Source organism: Natator depressus, chromosome 28 (assembly GCF_965152275.1).
Source record: "Natator depressus isolate rNatDep1 chromosome 28, rNatDep2.hap1, whole genome shotgun sequence".
Taxonomy (NCBI): Eukaryota; Metazoa; Chordata; order Testudines; family Cheloniidae; genus Natator; species Natator depressus.
This window is the reverse complement of record NC_134261.1, coordinates 12,433,720-12,445,935: the sequence shown is the minus strand read 5'-3', so window position 1 is coordinate 12,445,935 and position 12,216 is coordinate 12,433,720. Positions and strand designations below refer to the sequence as shown.

Here is a 12,216-nt window from a genome sequence, read left to right as displayed (position 1 = left end):
TGACCCCAAACTGTCTGGGGTGTCCCCCGGAAGCACAGCACAAGTTTGAACTACAGACAGTACAGAGCCAATATTCCTAACTTCAGCTACAAAAATGATACACACACACAGAGAGATAGCATTATCCTGACCAGCCAACCATCACCTTCCCGTAGACACCTCACACGACAATCGCTGTACAACATTTGCTGTACATATAGAACAGTGGTTGCAACAGTGATCTATACGGTTACAGATTATGTCAATAACATCACACCCTGTCTCTGCCTTCGCATGCCAGAGGGTGAGTGCCTCATGGCCCCTGGCACTGTATCTCTGCCCCCTGAGTGGCCGTATCCCCACACCTCCTGATCCTGTGTGTCTGCCCTCCCGGAGGGGAAAATGTCCTGCACCCCCTGACCCCATGTCTCTGTCGTCGTCCTGTGGGGGGTAATGCCCCCTGACCCCTAGCCCCAGCTCTCTGCTCCCCCACCTCACCCCAGAGGGGTACTGCCACCCTGAGCCGTGTGTCCCTGTGGCAGGTGGACCGGTCGGTGACGGGGCTGGTGGCCCAGCAGCAGTGCGTGGGGCCCCTGCACACCCCCTTGGCCGACGTTGCCGTGGTGGCTCTGTCCCCCTTCGAGACGGTGGGGGCAGCCACGGCCCTCGGGGAGCAGCCACTCAAGGGACTGATCGACCCGGGCGCGGGGGCCCGGCTGGCCGTGGGTGAGGCGCTCACCAACCTGGTGTTTGCCCGCGTCACCGACCTGCGGGTGAGTCGCTCTGTGAGCCAAGGGGGTTTGCTTGGGGAGGGGACAGGCTGGGGGGGGCTGATTGGGAAGGGCTTGTCTGTGTCTGACATTTTCCCCCCATGGCTAATCCTCCTCCTCTTGCCCCCCCCTCCCCACGGATGTGAAGTGCAGTGGGTATTGGAGGTGGAGGGGGCCCATGGGGCTGTGTGTGTGGGGGGGGAGATTGGGGCTGTATGGGGGTCCTGTGTCTCACCCCGCTTTCTTCCCAGGATATGAAGTGCAGCTGGACCTGGCTGTGGGGTGGGGGGGCCATGGGGTTGTGGGCTCATGTGGCTGATTCTCTCCCACCTTCCCCTCCGGGACATGAAGTGCAGCAGGAACTGGGGGGGCTGTGGTGCAGTGGGGTGGTTGTGGGGCTGTCAGCGGACCACGGCTGACCCCTCTCTGTCCCCAGGATGTGAAATGCAATGGGCACTGGTGGTGGAGGCTGTGGGGTGGCCATGGGGCAGTGTGGGGCGGGAGGGGGCATGGGGCTGTATGGGGGCCCAATGGCTGACCCCCCTCTCCCCTCAGGACGTGAAGTGCAGTGGGAACTGGATGTGGGGGCCATAAAGCGGGGGCGCTATGGGGCAGTGCAGGAGGCATGGGGCTGGTCGGGGCCCCGTGGCTGACCCCCCTCTCCCCCCAGGACGTGAAGTGCAGCGGGAACTGGATGTGGGCGGCCAAGGAGGCGGGCGAGGGCGCGGCGCTGGTGGACGCCTGTAGGGCCATGTGCGCCGTCATGGCCCAGCTGGGGGTGGCCGTGGACGGGGGCAAGGACTCGCTCAGCATGGCGGCCCGCGTGGGCACGGACATCGTCATGGCGCCCGGTGAGTGTGGGGGGTGGGCTCTGCCCCTTCGCCCTGCCCCAGCAGCCCCCCACCCCAGATTCTGTGGGCCCCCTCGCCCCGCTGTCTCCAGCCCCCATGAGTCCCCGGGCCCCCCTCTGACAGGCCTCCACCCTCCCTCGTCCCATGCCAGCCATGTAACCTCTCCATGCTCAGCAGGCCGGGCATCTGTCCATAGGGAAACTGAGGCACACCACCAGATGCCTCATCTCCCACAAACCTCCTCTGTTAGAGGGGTGTGCACACCAGGGCCGCCCCATGTCCATGCCCAAAGCTACTGCCCCATGCCCCCTCTGCCCCCACTGCAGCCAGTCCTCACTCCCCTATCCACCCCGTAAAGGGTCCCCAATTCATCCCCTGCAGGTGCCCTGGCTTTCTTGCCCCCGGGAGTCCCCAATCCCGGCCTTCCAAGCTATCCTGGCCCCCCAGACTGGCTCTTTCCCCCGCTTCCCCCACCCCCCTAGGCTAGCTGGACTCCCCACTGACCCCATCCCATCTCCCCACAGGGACATTGGTCATCTCAGCCTACGCCGTGTGTCCGGACATCAGGACCACCGTCACACCTGACCTCAAGTGCCCCGATGGCAAAGGTGAGGGGCGGGGGCTGGTTGGCTCAGGGGAGTGGGGAATGGGGCACAGGCTCTTTCCCTTTTAGGGGGCACCAGCTCCCATCTGGCCCCAGGGCACGGACTGGCTGGCTCAGAGGGGTGGGGCATGGGGCCTTTCCCCTCTTGGGGGCGTTGGCTCTGATGTGCCACAGGCCAGGGACTGGCTGGCTCGGGGACCCTGGTGTCTGGCTCTGACCCCATCTCTCTCGCCCTGCAGGGGCCCTACTGTACGTGGAGCTGTGCCCCGAGCGGCACCGGCTGGGGGGCAGTGCCCTGGCGCAGTGCTACTCCCAGCTGGGGGATCGCTGCCCAGACCTGGAGAACCCGGACAGCCTGGCAGCCTGCTTCCGCGTCACCCAGCAATTGCTGCAAGGTGTGTCCGTCCGTCCGTCTGTCCGTCCCTGCTGGGGGGGGATGAGCCCTGCTGTGGGGGAGGTGTTAGGGGAGCTGGCCACGTGGCCTCCCCAGACCTGGAGGGTGCCCCTGGGGCTGGGGGAGGAGCTGGATGTGGGCACCCCAGGAGTGGAGTGAAGCTGGCCTGGGTGCCCCTCGGGGCTGGGCGGGGAGCTGGATGTGGGCACCCCCAGGGTCTGAGGGGCGGGGCTGGGGGGGTGGAGTGAAGCTGGCATGGGTGCCCCTTGGGGCTGGGGGGGAGCTGGGATGCTTGGGGGGGACCTGTCCCACCCGGTGCTGTCCCCCCAGAGTCGGTGGTGAGCGCGGGGCATGACGTGAGTGACGGGGGGCTGGTGACCTGCCTGCTGGAGATGGCCTTCGCCGGGAACTGTGGGCTGCAGGCCGAGCTGGTGGCACCGGGGGCCAGCGGTGAGTGGGGGGCCCTGCCCCGAATCCCACAACCTGGTGGTAAATGGGGGACTTCGCCCCGAACCTGTGTCCCGAGCCCCACAGCCCAGCGGTGAATGGAAAACCCCACCACAAACCCCCTCCCCAAATCCCCACCCTGAACCCCACAGCCCGGCGGTGAATGGGGGACCCTGTCCCATAACCCCTCCCCAAACCTCTGTCCTGAGCCCTCCCGTAGCCCAGTGGTGAGAGCCTGGACCCCTCCCCCACAAGGCCAACCTCACCGACCACCTCACACGAGCCCCCCCACCTCTAGATCCCCCAGTTCTCCCCCCCCAAGCTGACTCCCCTCCCCCCCCCAGCCCTGGAAGTGCTGTTTGCCGAGGAGCTGGGCCTGGTGCTGGAGGTGCCCAGCGCTGTGGCAGGAGACGTCTGCAGACGGTACGAGGAGGCTGGAGTGCGGTGCCTGCCCATTGGGCACACGGGACCCCTGGGCCCCCAGTCCATGGTGAGTGGGGCTGTGGGTTGGGATTGAGGGGCACCGCAGAGCTGGGGGGAGCAGGGGGCTGCAGGTAGCAGGGGGCTGCTGGGGGGGGAACAGGGCAGGGAGCAGGGGGCTGCAGGTCAGGACTGGGGGGCGCGGCAGGGCTGGACTGGGCTAGCAGGGGCTGCGGGTCGGGAGTGAGGGGCACCAGTGCTGCAGTCCCCCCGGCCGACGCCCCTGCGTGCCCCCTAGGTGCGGCTGCGGGTGAACGGGCAGGAGGAGCTGGCGCGGCCCGTGGGTGACCTGCGCGCCCTCTGGGAGGCCACGAGTTTCCAGCTGGAGCGGCTGCAAGCGTCACCCCACTGCGTGGAGCAGGAGGAGAGGGGGCTGGCGCGACGCCAGGGCCCCAGCTTCACCCTGACCTTCGACCCCAAGACTGAGCCCCCGCTGCTGTGCCAGATGGGTGAGGGCCGGGGCCCCTGGGGGGAGGGGCTCACTGGGGGGAGGAGGGGTGTGTGGGAGGGGGTGTCCCCAGATCGCTATGGAGAAAGGAGGTCTCTGGGGGGGAGGGGTGTGTGGGCAGGGGTGTCCCCAGGTCCCCGTGGAGGGAGGGGGGGGGTCTCTGCCAGTGGGGGTGCACTGAGCCCAGCCGGGCCCTGGTCTCTAACCCCACCTTTGCCCCCAGCCCAGCCGGGCCCGCGCGTGGCCATCCTGCGCGAGGAGGGCAGCAACGGGGACCGCGAGATGGTGGCAGCCTTCGTCATGGCGGGGTTCCAGGTGAGACCTCCCCACCCCCACCCCGAACCCTGGAGTCCTGCCCCCCCCACTCTAACCCCTCAGCCCCATTCCCCTCTCTCCCCAGACCTGGGACGTGACCATGCAGGACCTGTACGCAGGGGAGGTGACTCTGGAGTCGTTCCGGGGCCTGGTCTTTGTGGGGGGCTTCAGCTACGCGGACGTCCTAGGGTCTGCCAAAGGTGAGACCCCTGCCCGGGAGCCAGCCAGTGCCCCCCTCACCTCCTGACCCAGCCAGTGCCCCCCTCACCTCCTGACCCAGCCAGTGTCCCCCTCACCTCACCCCCCGCCGAGCCAGCATGTGTCCACTCCCCTCGCCCCCCGCCAAGCCAGCGTGTCCACTCCCCTCACCCCCCGCCGAGCCAGCGAGTCCCCACCCTGGGGCCAGTTGGAAGCCGGCACCCCCTAGAGGGGACAGGCTCCGAGCCCCATTCCCCACCCCCCTGAGCCAGCCAGTCCCCGTCGGGGGCCAGGTTGAAGTCAGTGGCCCCTGGAAGGGAAAGGCCCCAGGCCCCATTCCCCCCAGGTGACTGACCCCCAGTGTCCCTCTTTGTTCCCAGGCTGGGCAGCTTCGGTGACCTTCAACCCCCGGGCGCGGGCCCAGTTTGAGGCCTTTCACCGGCGCAGGGACACGTTCAGTCTGGGTGTCTGCAACGGCTGCCAGCTGATGGCGCTGCTGGGCTGGGTGGGGGGCGAGAGCCCCACGAGCGACCCCCCAGGTGAGTGGGGCTGGGGGGAGGGGCCTGTCGGTGGGCTGGAGGGATTGGGGAGGTGTCTGGGTGGGGGATTCTAGGGCAGGGCTCACTCAGCCTGTCTGTCCGCAGGTGGGACCGTCCGTCCCGGGGTCCTGCTGGCCCCCAACGATTCGGGCCGGTTCGAGTCGCGTTTCGTGGCGCTGGCCGTCGAGCAGAGCCCGGCGGTGATGCTGCGGGGCATGGCTGGCTCCACCCTGGGAATCTGGGTGGCGCACGGAGAAGGTAACAGCTCTGGGGGGCTGCTTGCTCCGTCCCGTATACACAGCCCCGCGCCCCACCCCAGGTGCGGATGCATCTCAGCGCTGGGTGAGGGGTCCCTGTATAACCAGCCTCTGCGTCCTACCCCAGAGGAGTGGCTGGGGGGTCCTTCCCTAATATGGTGGGAGGGGTCCTTGCCCTGGCCTCCCCCCCCTCCACCCCCATCGGGTGTGTGTCTCCGTCGAGCCATGGTCCTGTGCGTGTTGCTCTCGAGGTGTCCGTGCGCCTGAGACGGGAAGGCTTTTCCCCAGCAGGCTCCGCTGGGCCGTACCTGCCCCCTTCTCCCCCTCAAGCTGCACCCCAAGAGCGTGGAGCATGGTGCGGCCCGACCGTCTCTCCGGTTCCTTTGCAGCACCCGTGGTCGGAGACGGGTCCTCCAGTCGACGTGGTGGGGGTTGGGGAGGGTAAATTGTTCGTGCTTAACGGTCAGTGGTAGAAAAGCTCCTTTCCGAGCATTGGGGTCCCCTTCCGCAAACGGGGGGCACCTCGAGAGGGGTGCCTCTGGATTGGACTCTGGTGTGACCATTGCTGGGATCCTGGCATCCAGTTCTGGTGCCCTCAGCTCAAGAAGGCCTGAGTCGATTGCAGAGGGGTCACGAGGAGCCGGGGGCAGGGTCAGAAAACCTGCCGTAGAGGGAGAGACTCCAGGAGCTCGAGCTCTTCAGCTTGAGAAAGCGACGGTTCTGGGGTGAGCTGTCCCCGTGTGTCAGCACCTACCTGGGGAACACACACTGGATTTCGGTCTAGCAGCGAAGCTGCTGGGCTGGGGCGCCTGTCTGAACCAGCCTGTAGCCCAAGGTGCCTGGTCCCTACAGAGACCTGGCTCTCCGCCTTTCAGACCGGCGTGCGGGGCGTGAGGTTGGGCAACGCTGCCTGCCGCCTGCCTGGAGCCTTCACCTTCCCGTCACGCTGGACAGCCTGACGCTGGCCGCGTCCCTGCTGTGCAGAGAGGCCGTCGGTCTCTAGAACGGGGGCACCGCCCCCGCGTCCCCATCTCGGTGCTGCCCCTTCCGGGGTGCGGCTCACCCTGGCAGAGCTTCTGCAGATGCTTCTCCAGAGACCACGAGTGTGAGCCCCGCCACTCAGCGGTTTGGGGCGTCTCTCAGCGAGCTCACAGGCCCTTCTCTGTGAACGAGAAATACCCGACCTCCTGCTCCCAGCAGCCCGAGGCCGGCACTTCAGCGGGGATGCCACGCAGCCGAGGCAGATCTGACCCACCGGCATTCGCCAGGTGGCTTCGTCTGCGTGCATCTGCAGCCAGCTCCGACCTCACCTGGCCTAGGGCTGAGCTGGGGTCCCCCACCCCACCCCAGCATCTCTCCCTCTGGCAGCGTGGCATTTGGATGGACAGCAGGCTTCGAGAGTGGGCAGGAAAATAGAGGAGATTCTCCGAGGGGTACCAGCATCGTCCGCTGCCCCCGAGAGTTCTGCGTTCCCAGCTGCACGGGGCTGGCTCCTCTCTGAAGACGTCAGGATTGTCCCTCAGCTCCAGAAGGGCGTGTGAGGCAGCTCAGCACCTTCCACTGCGCTGTCCTGGCCCGTCTCTTTCCCAGAGCCTCCCCTCCGGTGTGGAAAGCTCCCCTGACGCGGGATCTCCATGGAGTCCGAGACCGAGGCCCTGGTGGCCGACCCCGCTTGGACGGTCTCCACAGGGATACAGCTTCCCGAAGTCCACCTGAAGCAGGTCATCCATCGCCTGGTGTCCTGGGTCCACAGGGTCGGTGCTATGGCCCATTTTTGGAGCGGTCTCTAGGAGGCCTGTCAGTGTGTCAGACGCCCCTAGGGCAAGCCACGCCGCTTCTCCACCTCCTTAGGCTGGACCCGTGGGCCTTCAGCCCCCCTGCTTCACCCCATGAGCTCCAGTCAGCGAGTCCCACTGAGGGGGGCCGACCCCGAGGGAGACTTGTCCCCGGATTTGCGGTGACACTCACACAGCGGGGTTTGTTAGCCAGGACACAGCATATGCAGGCCTCCAGGTAGCATCGAGAACTAAAGTTAAAGCATCGTCCATCCTGGTTAGCCCAGAGCCCAGCCAGGCTGTGGTGAACCCCTGGGCTCAAGCTCCGTCTGTCTCTCTGTCTGGCTCCAGCTGAGAGCCCCGACTCCTTCCAGCCCCCGACTCTTATTTTCTCCGCTCCACCAACCTGTCCCGTCCTTTGTTCTCCGGCTGGGGAAATGCTGTTTAGCCTCCCCAAGGAAAGGTGGGGGGGTCCATCTCCCTCTGGGTTGTTGGTTGCTTGGTGTCGCTGTCCGGGCCATTGTATTTGCCTTCATCTTCCGAGATGCTCCATTGATATAGGGGCTAAGGCTCCTACAGCTCGGTGACACCCCCACCTATGTCCCTCAGCCGGTCCCAAGAGCAAACAGCCCTTTCCCACCCCACTGGGTCACAAAGCAGCCAACAGGGGAAACTGAGGCACACAGTGGCTTCCAAAAGATTGCCAAATATTCCAGCTTCGGCACACCTGCCTTCTAGCCAAAGCCATGTGCCACCAGAGAGCTCCACTGACGAACCTTAGTGTCCCCTCTGCAGAGAACAAGACACAGGAGAGGGGAAGCGAGCTCCTCGTAGAGACTTGCAGTGAATTTCAGGCTGCGTCCTGCCTGCTCGACCCGTCCCTGGGCTGTCATGGCAGGTTGGCTCCGGGGTGTCTCTTTTGGAGTCTGGTTCCCTGGCTCGTACAGTAGCTGGAGCTCTTGGAGAGGGCAATCCCTGAGTGTGTGTGTCCCCCCCCCCCCGCTCTCCTTCCCCGCCCCCGCGGGTCCTTCCCCCAGAGGGTGTTTGCCAAGCAGAAGGAACTGGAGAGCTCTGTGCTCAGGGCCTCGGTCCGGTGCAGGAGGAGAAGGGCGCAGGTGCTGGCCACAGCTAAGGAAAATCCCCCCGTCTCAGCACGTGAAGGGCCTGCCCAGCTCGAGTGGAGCACGCCGGGGTCCGCACAACTGGGAGAACCCCCGTTGCTGTACAGGGCAAGCAACTGGGCTCCCCACTCCCTGCCCTGCTGGCCATCACGACAGTGAGAGAATGTGCGGGGGGCTTTATCTGTCTCACCCCCATGCCCTCCCCAGCTCGCATGCGGTTTCACGCTCCTGAGGCAACATCGGGGTATGGAGGCGGTGGGCCTGTTGTGGGGGGGTGTCCCGCTGGGGCTCTCTGCCCATCTCACCCCCTCTTTTCCCCTGCCCCAGGTCGGATGCAGTTCCGCTCACCCGAGGTGCTGGCTGCAGTGACGTCGGGGGGCTTGGCCCCGCTGCGCTACGTGGATGACCAGGGCCAGCCCACCCAGGAGTACCCCCTGAACCCCAACGGCTCCCCGCTGGGCATCGCCGGGCTCTGCTCGCCCGACGGGCGCCATTTGGCCATAATGCCCCACCCTGAGCGCTGCGTCCTGCCCTGGCAGTGGGCCTGGATGCCGCCCGACTGGCGCCACACCATGGAGGTCTCGCCCTGGCTGCGCATGTTCCAGAACGCCTGCGAGTGGTGCCTGGAGCATCCCGAGGGGGAGTCCTGACTGCGGAGCCCGGTCGCCAGCCTGTCTTGTATTCCAAGGTTTGTCCCCGGGCCGGGACCGGCACAAAACCCGCCCTGGTTTTATCTGGTGTGGGACTGGGGAGGCGGGGCTATTTCAGGAGCACATGGCCCCGCCCCCTCCGCCGTGACCTCCTACGCACCGTGCATATGAGGTCATGCTGGTGGGGGCTGGACAGTGCGCTCTTAAAAATGCCCCCTCCTGCAGTGTGACCGTCTGTGCACCGGGCATGTGGGGTGAGGTCATGCTGGAGGGGGCGGGGTTTGTGTGAGAGAGGTTGAATGGGGGCGGGGTCACATGAGAGGAGGCGGGTCCACACTGTTCCCAGAAGGTCCTTAGTCCTGATCCCTACAGGGCCAGCCACCCCCAGCCTGGAGACCTGTCAGCAGTTCCCCTTCCTGGCCACTTGAGGAGGAACAAAAGCAGGGGTGTGAGGGGTTCAGTGGGGAATAAAGTCGGGGGGGGGGTTTGGGAGAGGCAGGTTTGGAGAGAACCTGGGGAGGGGTTTGGTGGGGGAATCGAGCTGGGCGGCTGGGGGCAAGGACAGGCCCAAGAAGAAGTTGGTGGGGTTTAGTGGTGGGCCTGGTGAGTGGGGAGCAGCTGTCTGAGCAGCCCCTGCTTGCTGGTTAATGGGTCTGGAACCCAGAGAAGAGGGTGGACCTGCGCCCCCACACCAGATCCAGGGAACGTGGTGTGGAACCCCCACAAAGAGGCCACAGATATCTGAAAGCCTGGGGGAGACTTGGAGGTGAGGAAGAGAGTGAATCAGAGGGGACGGCTGATGGGGCAGAGTTGGGGAGGCCGCTGTAGATCAGGGATTCTCAAACTGGGGGTCGGGGCCCCTCAGGGTGTCGCGAGGTCATTACATGGGGGGATTGTGAGCTGTCAGTCTCCACCCCAAGCCCTGCTTTGCGTCCAGCATTGATATTGGTGTTAAATGTATTAAAAAGTGTTTAATTTATTGAGGGGGTTGCACTCCGAGGGTTGGTTTGAGCCCCACTGCTGTAGATGGTGGTTCATTCCCCTCTGTGACAATTCACACAGTCCCTTTTGCTGTCATATCTCCAGCACATCCGTGGTGTAATAATGTGTGTGTGTGGGGGGGGGGGGGTGTCAGATCTTCCCTGGGGCACCGGGATACTGGCAGATCCTTTCTTTCCCCACCCTGGAATGAACTCCGCCAACCTCGCTTCCCAGCCTGCCAGGAGCTCGCAGCGGCATACAGAGGGGAGCAAATCGCTTCTTGTCACAGCAGAAGGTGGCCCTGACCCCTCTGATTGGTCATGCGTTCCTTTGCAGAGCAGAAAGCTCCCATGGAATTTAATACCCGGCTCGGACAAGAGACACAGAGATGCTGCTGCTCGTCAATTTGTGCAAAGGAAAAACTCGTTTTTCAACTGGACCTTGGCTCCTAGGAAGGGAGAGTGGAAAAGCTCAGAACTGAGGCTGGGTCTCCTCAGTGGTGGGACTGGCCAGCTGAAGACGTCCCTGGGCTGAGATCAAAGACATCAGAAACTCCTCTGCCAATGACAGCTGATGCATTGAGAACTGCCCAAAGCCAAGCAGAGTTGGACCTTACAAAAGAAATTCAAACCCGGTAAAAGGTTCTGTTACCATATAAATAAAACCAGGAAGTAGGAAGTGGGACTGCTAAACGCTCACAGTGCTGCCAATGTAGTGATTTTGTCACTGGCTTTTGGGACTTTTTGGTTTCCCTAGCAAAGAAATAAGTGTCAAAGTGACCCCTGTAAATGCTTCCCCCATAAATGGGGCTCAGCTTTGATTCCTTGGTGATTGGGAGGGGGTGAAAATCCAGCTCTAATCGGCAGGGGAGGAGACAACTGCCCCGAGGGGGAAAGTTATGATCCTTTTCTTGGTAAAAACCAGCCGGCACCGCTCGCTGGCTGAGGGTGGTGCAGGAAAAACCATTTCCCAGTAGATCGCTGAGCCTGTGGCCACCGCAGTGTTACCTGATCAAAGTCCCCCTCCCTGAGTGCACAGCATGGGCCCACTCCCCAGCCTGGGTGCTGAAGAGCTGGGGGGAGAACTGCCCCAGAAAGTCATGGCTGGCAACCTGCCACATGGGGACCGTTGAGAAATGTAGTCTCCATTGCGTCCATGCACGTGGCTGGGAATCCCTCCCGCGGGGGCGGGGAGCTGCAGCCCTCTGTCCTGGGAGGAGGCTGGAGCCCTCTGCCCATGGTGCACTGGGGGGCTGTCCTTGGATGGGGAGTGGGGTCTGGAGCTCCTTCCCCGTGGTGCATTGGGCTGGGAATTTCCCAATGCTCAGAGCAATGGGGGCCCTGGGCTCCCTGACCTCCAGTGACACGGGCTGGAGTAGGCACAGCCAAGGGAAGGGTAGGGCTGGGGTCCAAGCCACTCACAGGCACCAACACAGGTTAGCTGCTGCTCCTGGCACAGGGTGGCACCGTCCCCAGGTGGTGATCTCCTTGGAACACTGCTCACCCTGGACAGAATATTCCAAGCATGTGGGAAGCACGCCGCACACAACAGACGTTTAGCCCCGCGAGGACTTTACTTTGAATTACAAAGGATCAGGGGCCATTTGTCACTAATTCTGTGATATTCTTGCGCTTCTCCGCCCCCACGTAGGGCTAACGAGTCAGGGTGCTCACACACTGACCCCACCCCGGAGCTGGGTACAGGCCCTGGCCTGGCAGGATCTGAATCAAGGCAGAAAATGAGGCTGGAGGGAGGTCATGCTGCTGGGACATTGTTGTCACATACTGCGGGATGGGGGGTGGAAAGGGAGGGATGTGCCAGCACAGGTTAGGCAGGTGGGACAGGTGCACTCTCCATTGCCCACCACCGAAGCCAGACTCTGCAGATCTGATTTTTAAATCAGCCGCTCCATTATCTTGTCTGGGATTGAGGTCAGACTGACAGGCCTCGAACTACCTAGGTCATCCTGTTTATCCTTTGTGAAAACTGGCACAGCATTCGTTTTCTTCTGGAACTTCCCCAGTGCTGCAAGGTCTGTTGACAATCAGCATTAACCTCCAGTGAGCTCCTCATCCAGTTCTTTTGAAACTCTTTGCTGCAAGTTATGTGGGGCTGCTGATTTAAAAATGTCTAACTTTGGTAACGTTTAGGCTGCAGAGATACCAGTGGAATGGAAAGTGTGATGAGATTGCATCATCTGTTTTTAACCCTTTGCCCCTGAAATGCTGTTGATTCTGGGGAGTAGCACAGACTGCCAAGGGAGGGCACCCCCTGCTGCCCACAGAACAGTGCCCCTCCCGCTGAGCCCTGTGACATACCATGGCCTGATCTCTATGAGCTTGGAATGTAATTTCTATCCCAGAATAGCCAAAGAATTGGTACGTGAGGTTACCGGTCCCGGAGCAAG

The 12,216-nt window shown here is 63.3% G+C and overlaps 1 protein-coding gene across 1 annotated transcript in view; it reads left to right on the top strand.

The window, feature by feature from the left end:
* LOC141978887 (phosphoribosylformylglycinamidine synthase-like) overlaps positions 1-10,843 on the top strand; it is a 29,011-nt gene extending 18,168 nt beyond the window's left edge. The window contains exons 21-33 of the mRNA XM_074941233.1: positions 522-752; positions 1,420-1,600; positions 2,125-2,208; positions 2,444-2,599; positions 2,929-3,048; positions 3,390-3,535; positions 3,764-3,974; positions 4,197-4,288; positions 4,374-4,488; positions 4,867-5,025; positions 5,131-5,283; positions 8,506-8,866; positions 10,146-10,843. Coding sequence (XP_074797334.1) covers positions 522-752; positions 1,420-1,600; positions 2,125-2,208; positions 2,444-2,599; positions 2,929-3,048; positions 3,390-3,535; positions 3,764-3,974; positions 4,197-4,288; positions 4,374-4,488; positions 4,867-5,025; positions 5,131-5,283; positions 8,506-8,828 — 1,971 coding nt within the window. The 3' untranslated portion in view covers positions 8,829-8,866; positions 10,146-10,843. The remainder of the gene's footprint in view (positions 1-521; positions 753-1,419; positions 1,601-2,124; positions 2,209-2,443; positions 2,600-2,928; positions 3,049-3,389; positions 3,536-3,763; positions 3,975-4,196; positions 4,289-4,373; positions 4,489-4,866; positions 5,026-5,130; positions 5,284-8,505; positions 8,867-10,145) is intronic.
* The last annotated feature ends 1,373 nt before the right edge of the window (positions 10,844-12,216 follow it).